Source organism: Sinohyriopsis cumingii, chromosome 6, assembly GCF_028554795.1.
Source record: "Sinohyriopsis cumingii isolate HCF-2022 chromosome 6, ASM2855479v2, whole genome shotgun sequence".
Taxonomy (NCBI): domain Eukaryota; kingdom Metazoa; phylum Mollusca; class Bivalvia; order Unionida; family Unionidae; genus Sinohyriopsis; species Sinohyriopsis cumingii.
This window is the reverse complement of record NC_142966.1, coordinates 155435399-155453746: the sequence shown is the minus strand read 5'-3', so window position 1 is coordinate 155453746 and position 18348 is coordinate 155435399. Positions and strand designations below refer to the sequence as shown.

The 18348-nt window shown below is 34.9% G+C and overlaps 1 protein-coding gene across 1 annotated transcript in view; it reads right to left on the bottom strand.

The window, feature by feature from the left end:
* The window catches only part of LOC149798324 (eukaryotic translation initiation factor 3 subunit F-like), a 30343-nt gene extending 12225 nt beyond the window's left edge, over positions 1–18118 (bottom strand). Inside the window, exons 1-4 of the mRNA XM_089963464.1 lie at positions 17965–18118; positions 7588–7658; positions 946–1025; positions 256–393 (exon numbers count right to left, since the gene is read on the bottom strand). Coding sequence (XP_089819590.1) covers positions 256–393; positions 946–1025; positions 7588–7658; positions 17965–18073 — 398 coding nt within the window. The 5' untranslated portion in view covers positions 18074–18118. The remainder of the gene's footprint in view (positions 1–255; positions 394–945; positions 1026–7587; positions 7659–17964) is intronic.
* Positions 18119–18348: the final 230 nt, after the last annotated feature.

Here is an 18348-nt window from a genome sequence, read left to right as displayed (position 1 = left end):
AATTACACTATATTACAGAAAATAAAAAGTCTAACTAGATCCAATCAGTTCTGCAATAGGCTAATTTGGACTAAGTTTATAACTGTATAATATGTATGAATTCATGTAAACAGCATAGACTAAATCTACAGTCAGATAAACACAACCAGATATGGGTCTAAAATGTCCATTCTACTCAGTATACACCTGAGTGCATTATGTTGTGGAAGGTCATTTGTCCATTAGGCACATGTGACACACCTACAATTTCATTACCTGATGTAAGCCTTTATGCCCATCTTGCTGCCTCGAAGGGTTGTGTCAACTGTCATATGTACAGGATTCTTTGATTCTCGGGAGTAATATTCATGAATCAATACGGAGTGTTCTGACACATCTGGACCCGTTGAGTACCTAGAACATTGCTTAGACATCATTATTTGAATAACACATATACAACCAATTAACACAAACATATTCAAACACTGATTTACCATATCATCCATAAATTTTCATATCCTCAAATTGTAAAGCTATGCATAACATAATTATTAAAAACCAAGGAACTTGCCAAATATATTTATCACAAAGAATCCATTGAAGGGACTGGCACACTAATGGCTCAATATAAGACCATGTTAACTGTTGACACCGTTTCTGATATTCAACAAGATTTTCAAAAATTTAGCTGCAGTGTTGGACATATTAGCACCATTTTCATGTGGGACAAAGATAAGACATCATAATAAGAAATTTTCTGCTTAAAACCCAATGTTGATATGATCTTCAAGATGGGCACCATGACGGCCATACTTGTTATCAGATTGGCACAATTTCCATTTCCAATTTCAATCTGGATTTCCATGACTGTTGTTATGTGGGGAAAAAGCCCATGCTGATAGACAATTTTAGAGCATTTACATTCTAATACTAACAAATCAATCATTGTGAGGTGTGTATACATACCATCCTACAATAACCTCTGCTGAATTAACTTTTTTGTGGAGTTCAAACATATTCCTAGCATACTCCAGATCTGCAGCCACCTGAGAAAAAAATATAACAATATTGATTATGTGAGTTGCTCTAATATCTATCTCAAGAGTGCACCTTAGATATTACAGGTATGATTCAATAATAACATTTTTGGACCCCAATTCCAAGAATTGGACATTTGTATCGTAAAACTTTAACATGTAGGATTCTAGTTTCTAATCACCTGTACTTCATCACTCATTTACTCTTTGATTCAATTTCTTTCAGACTTCTCTTTATAGAAGATTTTAAAAGCTTAACATAATAAAGGTAATATGGAACAAAAAGTCTATTTTGTTCCATATGATAGGAATCCTTTACTGCATTATGTATATAACACAAGTTAAAAAATCAGAATATGAATTGTATTTATAAAGTTCTGAATAATAGTGCTTTATACAACAAAGTTCTTTGTTAGTTAATAGTAAATCAGTGCTCAGTCTCACTACCCAGTTATTAATAAATGTCACTTTGTATTCACCTTTTGGTATATGTTTCATATACTGGAAAACTGTGATGGCTTTCAAACTGTCTGCCACTCAGTGAAGTTTTGATAATGGGATTCATCCAAGAATCACCTGGAGCAAAATCACCTCTATGGAGATGTGGCAAAATATGAAAACTGTGCTCAATCAGGAAATCTGTCACAACAGCAGATTTATGTAAGGTGTGTTGTCATGGAGTAGATAGACAACTTGGGTACAGGTGTGTAGATGGTCCACATCTTGTGCCAACACTTTTTGAGGCGTAAAATGCCCTGTGACAATAGCAGATTCATGCACACGTACCTGGATGACTGGGCCTTATGCATAAAAATATAATGCATATACAACTCATTTCACAGTCTGACCACATCAAGCAACATATTGCCTTTAATCATTTTCTAAATCCAAACTATCATTTTCCTGCAAGTCATGTTCAAAAACATAAATTAATGCTTCATCACCTATGACATTCTCATTCATATATCTCCAGTCACTCTTTTCACATTGTGCAAAATTCTATTTTTTTAGACGCCAACAAATGTAGAACCCATCTTACACAAACCTATTATTAGCTTCAAATGATTCTTCAATATATTAAAAACAGCTGATGAATTAATGACTGTGATAACAGAAATCTCTTTCACCCTGTATTGAGCACCTTCACAACAGACACTTCCAGCCATTCACTAGTTGCTTGACCATGCATGCATACATACTGTATGCAAATCATAAGCAGATTAAAGTATCTGAGGTACTCCTGCAAAGTTTGCCTGACTGCATGACTAACTGCACTGAAACAAATAAGAAAACCCAAATCGGGTCAAACACCCGGACAATCCAATATCTGGGTTTGACCACAACCGCATTTTTGTATCGTTTGCTATTTTTCCACAAGCCCATAATTTAGGGGTTATTTTATTAAGACTTGCTGTGAAACTGTAAGGGTTCACAGGTCTGTTGCAGGTATGCAAGACTGTCTGATTGAATCATGGTCCCCTGAGAGTTGTTTTTTAAGGACTCCCAAAAAGTTTTCTATTAGTAATTTTGCATTCAAAAACTGAAATTTTTCCATATGTTGTTTTGTTTATCACCACATAGATAGGTGGAATGTAAAAAGGAAAAAGATGTACTGAAAGTAAGTAATTACTGTAATACTAGAGCAGAGGGACACTACTCCAACTAGTAATCACCTGTGTCATGGATGATTTGATCCACTCACTTTTATCTAATTTTATTTATTTACTTTAATTTATTTATTTATTTATTTATTCATTCATCATCTTTGAAAAATAAGTAAATAACAAACTTTTTTTAAATATAAAAAGTGATGTATTTTATTTAGTTTTAACTTTCTGTTTTCCCTCAGATATATTCAAGGTATTCTGGGAGATATTCATGGAGTTTTCAACAAATTCAAAAACTGTGTAAGGTTAAAACCAAATTCTTAAAATTCAAGGAGTTTTTAAGACAACTACCCAAAATTAAAAGCTTTTCTAGATTGTGTGAACCAGACTCAATGGCATGTCCTCACACAGCAATTTTCATCATGTTCAACAAATTCTTGCATCCAAGTTGCCATATTTAAATTTTTCTCATTTTTCAACCATGCTCATCAATGATTAACCCTGTATAAAAATTACAAGTTTCAATTAGCAGGTTTCCAAGTGGGTGAAATCAGATATGTTTGCTGCAAGATAATGCTCTCAAATGCAAGCTGTCAGTTTGCACCAGTCTCTAAAAGTTAGTACAACAGAAGTAGTACACAACAGCTACAAAGCAGGGGTCACACTACCAGGGATGGTCCTGGCTTTTAAAAAGCTGTCGCCAAAAAAATCGCCAACCTCAATATTTTGTCGCCAATTTTCAAAAAGTGTCGCCAAAAAAAGTAGTGTACATTTTTCCAAGTGTTAATTTAGTCTATTAATGTAACAGGCAATGAAAATTACAAAAGATGGATTAGTTAATACTTTAATTACAAGAAGCATTAACAAAATGTTACAAAGTCTTACATGAAGATCCGTCGCGATTTTAGGGCTGCCCACTTGTTGAATGCAGTTTCAAAGTCTAATTTTTCACATCTGTACATGTTGATTCTCATTAAATTCTCGAGAGATGAGATGCAGAGCTTATTTCTGATGTCAGTTTTTATGAAGTTCATCTTACTGAATCCACGTTCACAGTGTACAGTGCTGACAGGTGACACCAGTAGTCTCTCAGCAGCCCCCCCCATTTATGGCTAGCTTCACAAAGCTTGTAGCGAATTGCTTCCTAAATCCCAAGAATGATCACTGAATGCTGTATAAATTTTCTCGACAAGAAAAATAGGATCTCCATTCCCACGAATGAAACTTACACGAGTCAACACCTGGCAATATTGGACCGTATATATAAGCACAAATTCACACCCAACTTAGGGATTCGTTCACTCCTGTATTTTGAGAAATAAATAATTATTATTAATTATGCAAAACTGTTCTCTTTTTTTTGCTATTTCTTGTTGCGGAGTTTAAGTCTCTGCAGCCGTAACACAGGACTGATGGCAAAAGGAAAAGATCAATGAGTAAAATGCTGCACTGGCAACAGATGTAATTGTGATTTAGATTGTTTCCATTTGCTTTGTAGTTATACACAGTTGTCGGTACTTCAAAGCTTATCAGTTTTCTGTGAAGGTTCAGCAAAACTATTGTATTCGTATATGTATAAAAAAACAGAAGGATTAGCCATTCAATTAATTGTATCTGTTCTATTCGCGTCTTCAGAAGTCGGTCAGTTGTAGGTATAGTGCGGTAGCATGATTGACTGTATCGCAGCATACAGTACTCAGCCCAGATGTCAGCATAAGCAGATTATGATGTAACAATGCACTGTAAAGATGGGGTTGTCAATAAGAACAAAGGATTGTTTGTGTAACAGATTGATACCAATGCATTGCTTAGTCAAGTTTGTGGCTTCCTTTTGTTCTGCCTTTTAATTTATCCAGTCCAAATCCGTGATTGTATGTACAAATTAAATAACTAAAAAGTATGTCGCCAAAAAAATCACCAGATGGGATATTTTTGTCGCCAATAAGGAAAAAAAATCGCAATTTGCGACATTGGCGAAGCCCAGGACGATCCCTGCACTACCAGGCAAACTGGGTGACCAAGTCACCTAAAAAATGTAAACTTCCTGCCTTTTTCTGTTGGGACAGCAAAAATAACTTCACCTTGTGATTTTTTAAAAACAATCATTAGCTGACTATACTTTTGGAGATGCTGCCTTGCCTTAGCCAGGTTAGTTCTAGTGTTGTGTTGTTGTGAAATGTATTTATCAAGCCATCAGTAGCTAGGCCTAGTTTTGATATCAATTACACTGACAAACAAACTCTTCCACATTCACAGGGATGTGTTTGGATAGCTGACTGACCACTGACCCTTTCCTATGTAAGTTAGCAACTATCACTGCCTGATTTCCACGTTATCCGTTGATGATAAAAAAAATTTAAAAACTTGTTTCAAAACTTTAACAATAATATGTAAAGTAGCAGTTTGTGTTTTAAGAACAGAATCAGTGATCTGGATATTTTAGCTGCCTCCTGTACACTATTTCGTAATAAAATTAGTTTGAAAATATAAGTGTACCAGTAACGGGGAAATAATGGCCGACATCACTGTGCCTGGGAAGTACCAGTTTATTAGATTGTGTTTTCATAAATCATCGGGCAAATATATTCAGCAAATATACAATTCATAAAACGCAAAGCCTAGGTATTATGTTATTTAAGATTTGGGGTTTGCTTATGAACTCGTTATAAATTTCCTATTTTTTATAAAAATATTTTATCGTCATGGAAAAGCAAGTTCACAAACACAATTCATTCTCTGCACTTTGCGCCAAAAAAGTGTATTATCATTTTGGGGAAGAGATCATGTATGAATTTGAATACAATACAATACATAATACGATTGTGGCATGGTTATTGAAATTTTAAATACATGTACGTGTATTTTTCTCACACCCGGAAAAATACTTTTTATAAAGTACGAGAAAAAGTATGTAAAATGTTTATTATCATTTTGGGGAAGAATTTGCATTCAAATCTAATACGATCATGGCTTCCGAAATTTAACAACAGGTTCTTGAAGTGTTATGCCAAAATAAACATTATCAGAAATGTTACTTATTACTGATCCATGAGTAAAGCCAGTAAGTCATCTTTGTGACTGTCTTCGATTAATTCTGTATACAATCATTGCTCAAACAATAGCCAACATGTGTTTCTTCTTTAACTGCATAAACAACCAAGCAGCAGACGATGCGGTGGTTGACAAAAGATTCTCACAATTTAATAAACATCAAAAAACGAAAGCCGCCAACATGTTTGCTTTTGTTGTTGTTGTTGTTGTTCTAGGGTTTAACGCCATTTTTCAGCACAAGATAGGCTATACATGGCGGCCAGTATAACTGGTGGAGGAAGAACCCTGGAAAATCCAGGGAAGAACCACCGACCCACAAGAAGCTACTGGCAGGCTTTCCCATGTACCCACGCTAGCCGAGCCTTGGACTCGAACCCACGCAGACAGAGGTGAGATGGTAGTGATCCGGAACGGTGAGCGCTTTAGACCACTCGGCCACTCGGGGCCCCAACATGTTTGCTGGACATGGTGGTGTTGTTAGACGCAATCAGTTGACCAATAAATAATGTCCACTTTATTAGCTGGAAATTGAAAGGGTATGACATTGTACATGAGTTCAGCTTAATTTTTTAAAATAAAAGTGACTTGTGACCACTGTAGGCCTACTGCACTTAGTTCTCTGGTTTTACATGGGTATGGTGTTTGCTTATGAACTCGTTATTAATTTCCTATTTTTATAAAAATATTTTACCGTTATGGAAAAGCAAGTTCACAAACGCAAGTCATTCTCTGCACTTTGTGCAATGATTAGTATAGTAGTTTTCAAACGTTTCTTTCGATATTCATAAAATCTGAAGTAAAAGTTATAGGCCTGCTGAAAGCATGTGTTGATTGTTAATTATTCCTGCTGTAGTCGTTCAAATGAAGAAGCATACAAGCGTTAATTATTGGAAATTTACAATGGATAAATGTACATGGAAACGCATATGAGAAAATTTTAGCAGTATGAAATTTATACAGACACCATTCATAAACCCTGGAATGTGCTTCGTCTTTCTTAAACTAATTTTGCTGCTAATTTTTCCCATTGAATTCAGACACATAATGATGTGACAAAATTATTTAATAGTTTAAATATGTATGCAAATTTTGCAATGGATTTACATATATAGTGGATTAAATGCAAGCGCCGATGGTACGATATCAGACAGCAAGTAAACGGTGTTGACACTCTTTTCATGTTGTATATTAGACGTTCAATTCAGACACAATGATCTGGGGAAAAAATTAGTGAATAATGTATATCTGTGTGCAATTTGTCAATGGAATTACATGCATTATAAACGAACTGCATGCCACAACAGCACAATAGTAAATGGTGTTGATTTGATACCCTATTCATCATATACATTAGACATGAATACACTTATATGTGCCAATGAGTTCTCTGAAAAAAGGTTAAATACTGTAAAACCCCGCATTAACACGATCCAATTTTTGGGACCCCAATTATTGTGGGGTTCCTCTGTATGTGTGTGTGTGTGTGTCTATATATATCTATTGATATTGCACTTCTCGCTTTGCATCCACTTCTCCCTGTTCAGGTCTCACTTTTCCCTGTTCTGTCAAATAGTCACTTCTCCCTAAATTTCAAGTTTAGCTTGAGCCCTACCAATGAACATAAAACATAATTATAGCTCCAGAACCATCATTCTGATAGACGATGAGGGCAGATTAGCCCATAATTTTATCAACCTTGAGAAAACCTTGCAAGAAGGATGCCAAAACTTTCAGAGGAAGATCATTTGACTTCCATACGGTCTGAATTCTAATTCACCCCCAAAAGGTATAAAGCTGCCATATGCATTGTATAACTAAACATTTTACAATCAATAGTCTTTTTTTCTTACCATATCCATGGTAAACGTTTAAAAGCTAATTTACACTCGATATGGATTTGGTCTGACACCTACCTCGTCTTCTGACTCATTGTGGGGGACAGCAAAGCAATTGGTCACTTCTACTGCATTTTTGTCATATGAACCTGTAGGAAAACATTGAAAATAGAGACAAATGTGAATCAACAAAACTAGTTGTATCTGTATCTCGGACTCCCCAGTTTTGATGTATTTCAGCACTTCCTTTCACCTCATTAGAAATAAATGCATTACATAGTGATACCTCTCATTACTTTAGAAACATTAGCTATTTTAGCAAAGTAAGGATAACAATTTACATGCATATAATCTTCTTAACATGCTTTCAACAAAACAACCTCTTGTTTAATTTTGAAGCACTTCACAGAAAATCTATTTCTTCCTGTGTCACTACTGTACATGCACTCCATAAAAAATAATATCTTGCTGAGCAACATTAATAGCATACAACACAGTCAAATTTATAGGAAAAATCGCATAAAGAAATTGACTTATTTTAATTTTGTACTTAATTTCTTACATTTATCACAATTTTCATTTTGGATCAGATATAACTGCAAAAGCTAAAAGAATCAAATTGGGAAAAATCATGATGGTTTCATAATAAAATTAATTATTTAATTACAATTAAAACGAATTAGATTTAGTGCATGACTATTTCCAATACTTATTTGACATTGTGATCATGCAGAACATCAGTTCCTGAATGTGCCATTTTTTAAACTTTAATCAGATACTGAAAACATAATGTAGGAGAAGGTTTTATTTTCATTCATTATAATTCTTACCAGTATCAAACAAATGTTAGGACTGATCGGCCTTGTGTTAGGATAATGTGACTGGGTGGGAATTGATGCTACATGTCTGCAGCATGATGCCCAAGAGCTAGACATCACCATAAACTGTCCCACTGCAGATACTGTAGTGACATTACTGAAATTTGTCACACACACAGTGAAATGGAGTTTTTTTTTCATGGTATGTATCTTTCACAACCAATAACTATAGGATTTTCAAACAAGTTACATCTGCAGGACTCTATGACAATCACTGTAAACAAATATTGTGGTTCTGATGTCACTGAGAGATGTTCTCTCATGAACTGCGAGTTTATGATAGAATAAAAATAGACTAGCATCAAAATATGGCATTGGAATTAGGATGATAAAATAAAGCAGAGCATCACCTAATATACCTGAATGACTTTTCATATCTATAATTTGGAGGCTGGTTTGATGCCATATTTTGCCCAGTAAAAATACTGATTTGTTTGTATATTTCTGGTGTACTAATAAAGAACTGCACAATAATCCTTCTATTCCAGATCTTGTGGATATTTTTCTTCAGTTAATCTGCTCATTGTCTATATTATTACCTGTAGAGCTTTAAAAATAAAACTTTTTTTGAACTAATTTTCATTTAATTCATTACTAACTTGTACATTTGTTCACCAATTTTTCTCAAGAAATTGAGTCCATTCTATCTGGGCTGTTCACCTTTTCTTTTTCTAGCCACCAACAATTAACTTTGGAAAAGTGACTTCACCTGACCAATTTTGTTTTTCTTGCATCTTATGTATAAGTTAGAAATATAAAAAGGTAGCTTATATGCTATTTATAGATCTTCATGTAACATCACTATAATGTGCATAGCTTTTTGTAAGCTGTAATTCATAAATGTATATTCTGGGCTGGAAAAATGCAGGAATAATTACCTCACAAGAAATATGGATCCATGAGGATTAAAATAAAGTGAATAGTTACCATTTAAAAGTATATGCAATCAAATGTTAAAAATGAAACCCGTTACTAAAATAGTACTGAATGCCTACATGACCTTTATGATCTGTAGTACATGTATATGAATAGCAAAACATCATAATGTTAAGCAGTTTTCGAAAGGCAACACTGAACCCAGAGTCCAAAATAGATCTATTTTTGGCACCATACCATGTGCTCACCTGATAACTTCTTGCATGGAATTTTTGATATTTATACCAAGCAAAAACCTTGCATATCTGGCCTCATTATAATTTTAGTGCATGTTTTAATTCGAGTCTTCCTGTAGAAACAGCCATGTAAAGTTTTGTAAACATAACCGGGTTTTTTTTGTTTGTTTGTCTGTGTTTTGTATTTGCCTTTGAAAAAACTCAATAAAGAGCCGAGAGCGCTCAGGCTAGTTAGATATTAGCTTCCCACTGTTTATTGTCAGTTTATTGCATTTATCTTAATTTCTGACAAATGTGATCCCTTGCTGGATCCAGTGCACTTGAAAGGATTGTTATTTGCCATACGATTTGCACTGAAATTGGTTCCCATGACAGGTGTTAATCCCCTTTCAAGAGCATTTCATTGCTGACTCATAACATTCTACAGGGGTATGCTGTTGAGATTATCATACTCAGCCCTAAACTGATTAGCTTTTTCATTGCCCCACTCTCTTCTGTCAAATCCAATTTGGTGCTTCCTCAGCCTGTCTGCCAACCTTGGTGACTAACTTCCTGTAATTCCAATGACTCCCATGGCATGCCAAAAGGTCTGTGACGCAAAGCCATGGCATCCTATTTGGACTGGTAGATTCCAGGCCTTCCATCCATTCTGTTGTCACTCATGCCAATTTCCTCTCATGTGCCTCCTCTATTCTAGCATCCCATGGCACTGTCAGTTCTAACAAAATCACCAACTTGGTACCTCCTGACAGAGTGCAGCATCAGGTCTGAAGTTGGTTTTACTGATGTCTCTTGGGAATTTTAGCTGTCCTTAACAACTGCCTGCATTTCCCAACCTTTAACATATGCCTGCGTTTCCCATTCTTTAGCATCTGCCTGCATTTCCCAATCCTGTGCTGCTGTCAAGATTCCTCTTGGTTCAGATTTTTGTTTCATGTCTGACTGCTTTTCACAAAGCTGATAAGTTTTGACCACTTTTCACTTGCTGTTTCTTATATTATAGTAATATATATATTAAACTTTGGAATATGGAAATGATCAGTGAACGACAATTCAAAATGTTGGTACAAATTACAAGTGATCATTTAAAACGTGGTGGTGATTCTATGGTTTCTTATTTTCATTCTTAGACGTAAAATTATATTATTATTATTCATTGTAATAATTGCAGTCTTTTTAGGTGTTATTATGTGTTCAGGGTAAATATCTGGACCACAATGTGCACATGGTATAACATTTACCACTAAACCGGTGTAGTAACTAAACACATTCAGAATGACATAAATCATAGTATGCATGTACTGGCATAAAGAAATTAAGTACAATGTTGTAACAGAACATTAATTTGCGCTTGTCACTGTATATTTTGTGGCACTGTATATTTGCTAGTGCCTTTTTAGTGCTCTTAATGCCTTCTTAATGCTCTTAGTGACTTAAGGACCCAAGAAAAGAGCATGTCAGGTCTAATGGTAGTATGACAACCTAGTTTTGCCATAGATGTGTTTGTTGTTGGAAGCATGTAAATAATTACATGTACCACCAAAGGAATATGGATGTATGAGGATGCAAATAAAGTGAATAATCATCATTTAAAGGTAAGTGTAATCAAATTAAAAACAAGGACACCTGTTACTAAAATAATCGGTATTAAACACATAGATGACCTGAATGACTGTTAATATAATGAATGATCATGCAGGTAATTCGGACTATGCCAGGGTTCATACAGAATTCTGAATCATAAATTCAAAGACTTTTCCCAAACTTTCAAAGACTACAAACATCAATTTCCTAGGCCTTTTTTCGCTAATATTTTGTATATAAGTTATATGAGAAAACAATGAATGCAAAATACTACAATATTGTTTAATGATGAAATTCAAACTATAATTAATCAAAAGAAAGAAACCAGGAAATCCTGACTACATGTGAATCTAACAACCATGAACAATTTTATTTGTGATAATGGAAAGAAATTAAAATGTTTGGGTTTATTTCAATTTTTGAAGGCTTTTAAAGATCTCAGGGTAATCTGCTCGATTTTCCCAAACTTTCAAGGCCTTGAAAATGCTACCTCATTTTTCCCAATCTGTCAAAGACCTTCAAAGACTGTATGAACCCTGTATACTCTATGTACCTGTGTGCAGTAGACCGACAAGTAGATCTCCACATTTTTTTCTATCTTTTTCTGACATTACTGGCAGCAGAGACCAACCATACTGGGCAACATTTCACAATGAAGCTTTTACCCATCAATCAGATTTGACTATTGGATGCTCACTAGTAATTAATAAATTTATTTTGACTAACGTTTATAAGCAGATGGTAAGTAAAATCCCTCTTCTTTCAACCCACATCATTAAATCCTTCAGAACACATTTTTAGTATTAATCCCAGTCAGAACAGAACACCCATGTATCATCATTTACTGACTAATTTCTAAATTGCTGACGCATGCATGGAAAGCAGCATCATATACAGGCAGTAGTAACCTGGATACATTTTAGTGAGGACTATACAACTAGGAAATGACTAATGCTTCCAACAGAACTGCGGTTAAGTTGTGCAATTACTCATGCCTTGTGGTGATGCTGCCTTCCACGCATGCATCAGCAATGTAAAAAAAGGTCAGTAAATGCTGTATATACAGTGTTCTATTCTGACAGGGATTAATATTAAAAAAAGTTGGTGTTTGGAAGATTTAATGTCTGGCCTGGTACATCTGGTCTTAGTCCTACAATATAAGACCTCGAACCTGATATTTTTGTTACGAGCAATAAGGTCTTACTGCCCAAATAACAGTGCTGTGTAGCATGTTCCAATGCCGATTAACAGTGGAATGATAAGTCAAATTTTCAGGAATATCTCACACTCTTTGTAGCTAGTACTAGCGCTTTTCTACAAATTAAAGATATGTGTATAACGTTTTATTCCAACTTTAGTTACTCTGATGTCTTTTTCCTAATAAATTCAAATTCCTGCGCAAGCAAATGGACCTGTTTTCAAGTTCTGTTGGCATACATTTCAGTTGGCTGGAATGCGTTAGAAGCTGGGAATACCGAAATTGGTTGAAAGGATTATAAAGTCTTGAACAAAATGATAAATATTATTATTTGTTTCATTAAAGAAGCAGGGATCATCCTGGGCTTCGCCAATGTCGCAAATTGTGATTTTTTTCCTTTATTGGTGATAAAATATACCATCTGGTGATTTTTTTTTTGCTGTTTAATTTGTACATACAATCATGGATTTGGAGTGGAGACATTCAAAGGGACCACAAACTTGGATACACAATGCACTGGAATCTATCTGTTTTATAAACAAATCCTATGTTCGTAATGACAAACCCATCTTTACAGTGCATTGATACATCATAATCCACTTATGTTGACATCTGGCCTGAGTACTGTATGCTGTGATACACTCAGTCATGCTACTGGACTATACCTACAATCGACCGACCTCTGAAGATGCGAACAGAAACAGCTACAATTAATTGAATGACGGCTAATCCTTCTGGTTTTTTTTTTTAAATGTACCAATAAAATAGTTTTGCTGAAACTTCAGAGAAAACTGATTACCTTACCGATTGCTGCATATAAATACAAAGCAAATGGAAAAAATCTCAATCAGAATTATATACTGTCAACAGTGCAACTTTATGACGGGTATCTGTAAGTCAGACATTGCATGTTCATCGTCTCATCCTAAAAGCAAGTTAACAAAATTAACAGTATATGGATTTAGTGCAAATTCATCTGACAACACATTCACCGAACCTAATGTTACATCTGACAGTCCAACATCATCTATATGTAGTGATGGTAGTAATGCTTCAAGTGCAACACCACATCATGACGAACGGGTCAAAAGTTCCCGAAAATTTCTTGACAGCTGGAAACTTGGGTGTCTGTGGCTGAGATATGATACAAAGTTAAAGCAGATATTCTGTGATATATGTATCAAGTCACAAGTTGTCAATTCATTTACAAGTGGTTGTGATATTTTGAAGGAGTGTCTCACTAAACATGAATCCAGGCGGGGTTAAGTAATATATGTTAATTTTGCTCATTGATCTTTTCCCCTTGCCATCAATCCTGTGTTATGATTCCAGGGACTTAAACTACTCAACAAGAAATAGCAAAACAAACAAGTTTTGCATAATTGAAAATAATTTATTTCTCAAAATACAGTAGTGAAAGTTATTTAAATTAACTTACAGAATGGTGAATTAATTTCTATTTCCTAAAAGTCCTTTCAATTCCAGTAGTTCCAAGAAATCTGAATACATTCCAATGAAAAATGCCCCTTCTGTGTTGAAGTTTCAAATGTACAGAAAGATTTCCAAAGAATTCTAATAGTCATTGAATGAATTTAGTTAATACTGATCAGTTATTCTAGTGTGTCATGCAAAAAATAAATCTTATCAAAAACCAAGTTGGGAGATTGAATCCAAAAAAACGCAGACTGGGACCTACCATTGGGAAATTTTTGGTGGCATATTTAAGCATCATTTTCATTAAATATTCATGGATTTTTCGTGTCCAATAGATGTGAAATTCTCAAAAGACAAGCCGTTTCGTGGAGTATGTTATTCACCCCCAACCCACGTGGTCAGCTGTACCCAAACTGTCAACGGCTAAAGGTGAAAGCACTAGCATTTGACTGACAAATAAACAATGCCCTGTTTTTGTTATCATAAAATGGGTGCAAATTTATGTTAACAGTTAAAATGTGGTGCATGTAACAATGCTTACTAACACATTTATTCCGAATTATTTTAATGATGGTACTCAATGCTTATATATAGGGCATAACCGACTTTTGATCCGGAAATCGGATTCCACCGGATAGTATGAACTTCCGATTAATCGGAGTCGGACAAGGCAGGAACGACCGATTCGGATAATAAAAATAATAAAGTTGAATTTCTATAGCACCGTGTCTAACACTGCGTGTCATTCAATAGTGCGTTAATAAAGTTAAATAAGAAGTCAGAAAAGTCCAATATGGTCAACACAACGGGGTGAAACGATAATACTTGAGTTAGACCGAAAGATTTAAATTTATTAAAATATATAATACAGTCCTACCCGTTTATGTCAACATCCTCAATAATGAAGGCATAATATTGAATACATTGACACATGCTAATGAGGTATTAAAAGAAAATGATTCCGCAAGAGGCCAACTTTATAGGACCAAACAAAAGCCTGTTTTATTTTTATTTGACCGCGACATTAAAGCATGGCGGCAAGATCAACTAATTGTTGAATAAAGTACAGGATGGAACTGGCCGCTTTGCCGACATAAATGATTAAGGCGGGAAAATAAAAGCCTGGCGGCAAGATCAACTAATTGTTGAACAAAGAATGGGTCGGAACTGGCAAAAAAATAAAAAATTTCATGGATTCTTTGTGGCTTTGAACTTCGTTGCATTTTGCTATAGTCCTGCCATATCCTTCCCCTTGTGACATCGGTGTGATATGCAAAACGTGTGTAACACGGTTTAAAAAGTTAATTTGAAAAACCTTTTAATTTAGCATTTCCGATTAATTGAATCGTATCCGGAATCGGAAGAATTTCATGCCCAAAATCCGGAATCGGAAATCAGTAGAAAAATGCTAATCGGTTATGCCCTACTTATATATATATGGTACATTAATGCCAGGTGTTGACTCCTGTAAGTTTCATTGGTGGGAATGGAGATCCTAGTTTGCTTGTAGAGAAAAAAAATCTAGAGCATTCAGTGATCATTCTTGGGACTTTGGAAGCAATTCACTATAAGCAAAGCATGTAAAGCATGGCAAAAATAAATTTCTGAACTCCTGGTTGACAGAGATGTACTTTGTGAAGCTAGCCATGGGGGGGGGGGGGATTAAATTCCTGAATGCATTAAATCTACCGTCACATTATACGTCACTTATCTTACACTGCAAAGTATGATTATAAGGTTTTAGAATAAAAAAATGTCATTAACTAAAGTTCCTTACAAAACTATTATTTGGAAAATTATATACATAATGTAGATTTGCTTAATACCTGATGTTTTTATTAAAAAAAGAGAGAGAGGCTGTAGATGTCAGGAAAGTAGATATTTTACATTTGATAATGCATTTATTTCAGGTGACAACAGTTATACCTTGCACTAACAGTGATGTGGGATACAAAGACCATGGAAGTAGTGCATAATAGTCATGTAAGGAATTTTATTAATATTATCGCTGTATTGGTTGTTGTCAATAAAGTAATAACTATCCCAACTTTTTCAATTTTCATTGCCTATTATATTAATAGCCTTGGAAAAATATTCACTACTTGTTCTGGCAACATTTTTTGAAAACTGGCGACAAAATATTGAGGCTGTCAATTTTTTGCCAACAACTTTTTAAAAGCCAGGACAATTCCTGAAGAAGTACACTTCGACTTAACTCGATTTCTGCATTAACGGCTTCCTTTGCTTCCCAGCCATATGCTTGTGTGAGAATTTAAATTTGTTAGAAAAAAGACAAGTGAGTAAGTAAAGTCTCACTAAAACATTATGACTTTAATTTGTAGAAAGCGGTGTTATGGGCAGCCAAGTTTGTGAGATATTCCTGAAAATTTGACTTTCATCCCAATGTTAGTTGACATCAAAACATGCTACAAAGCGCCATTATTTAGACAGTAAGACCTTGATGCCCAAAACATAAATATCAGGGTCAAGGTCTTACACTGTAGGACTAGGTTGGTCTCAGTCCTACAATGTAAGACATAGCACATTAGTTTTGTTTTAATGCTATGTCTTATTACCCAAATAATGTGCTTGTATAGCGTTTTCTGATGTTGGTTGTTATTGGAATGAGTAATCAAAGTTTCAAGAATATCTCACACACTTTGCAGCCCATATCAACACTCTTCCACAAATTGGTATGTATTTAATATACTTACTGTGCTGTTTTTATCCTGGTGGAATTAAAATCTGACACTAGCAAATGGACCCATTTTTATGTTCCATTGACAAACATTTAAATTTGCTGAAATGCGACAGTAGTCGAGGTATGCCAAAGTATGTTTAAGCAGGTTCATGTGTTGGAAATGTTTCTTCAACAAAACGAAACATTGCTTACAGTTCCAATAGGCATAATATATTTTGTATTCATTTTGTTAAAGAATAATATTTGAACTTAACCTAATTTCTGCAATCCCCGCTCTAATCGCTTTCCAAGCAACTGAAATGTAGGCCAATGAAACTTAGAGAAAATACATAGGGGTAAGTAAAGCCTGACTAAAACATTATGACTTTACTTTCTAGAAAAGCTTCATTATTTTAGCTGCCAGTTGTGTAAGATATTCCTGAACATCTGACTTTCATTATAATGTTAGTCGACAAGCTACACAGTGCCATTAGTTAGGCAGTAAGACCCTGACCCACACAACATAAATATCAGTGTCGAGGTCTTACATGTATGATGAGGTTGGTCTCTCCTACCAGTAGTCCTACAATGTAAGACATAGCACATGTTGTTTTCGTTTCAGTGTTATGCTTACTACCCAAATAGCATGTTCTGATGTTGATATTGGAACGATTAGTCAAAGTTTCAGGAATATCTCATATTTGGCAGCCTATATCGACAGTCTTCCACTAATTTATGTGTAATTAATATACTTACTGTGCTGTCTTTATCCTGGCAGAATGAAAATATGACACTAGCAAATGGACAAATTTTTATGTTCTGTTTCAGTAGGTTCATGTGGGGGATATGTTTCTCGAATGAAATGAAACGTTGCTTTACAGTTCCAATAGGCATAATATACTTTTATTTGGTCATTAAAGAATAATATTTCAACTTAACCAGATTTCGGCATTCACGACTTTCATCACTTTCCAGTCAACTGAAATGTAGGCAAACGAAACTTAAAAACAGGTCCATTTCTATGGTGAGAACTTGAATTATTAGAGAAAAGACATCAGAGTAGGTAAAGTCTGACTAAAACATTATGACTTTACTTTGTAGAAAGGCGCCGTTATTTTAGTTGCCAGTTGTGTGAAATATTCCTGAAAATTTTAATTTCGTTACGATGTTAGTCAACATCAAAACACACTACACAGCGCTGTTAGTTAGGCAGTAAGACCCTGACGCCCAAAACATAAATATCAGCGTCAAGGTCTTACCTTTACTACAGGCTGTAGGACTAACGTCAGAAGTAAAAACAAAAAAGAAACGGCTATCTACTTGTTCGTCTACAGTGTACAGTAACTTACTCACAGCACATCTGGCAAATACACAGTATCTGACACATATCACTGGCCTGTACAATGCAGCAGGATTCAAGTTTAATTACCTACAATGGAGACTAACTGCCCCATATTGTAATACAGATCATTCAATGTTAAACTTAGCCACGTGAATAACACATGGGCACCAGATTTATGAACCATATGATTTTCTCCGTTTAAATATTTCTTTCAAAGCTTATAATACCTAACAATGTTCCGATTACACGTTTTGCATCTTCATTTCTTCTTTCATATGAGTCCACGATTGCAAACAATACAACCGGGTGAACTCGGCACTCTAAATTGCACGCCATATTGAAAATAAAAGAACTTCTAATGCTCTAGTAAAATTGTCGAAACGGAAATATGCCAACATTGCCGGAATTGGAATGAGAGATCACGTGAACAAAATCAAGGGAAACAAAAAGAGAAAAAAGACGAATAAATAAATTAAGAACGATCAGAATAAAATACATCTGTAATACCTGTACAATTTAATAATATGCTTTATTCCTCTTGAACTTTATTGGTGCTTATTGAGATTGTAATCTACATGTCAGGTATTCTTCAGCGAGGTCTTTTTTTATAT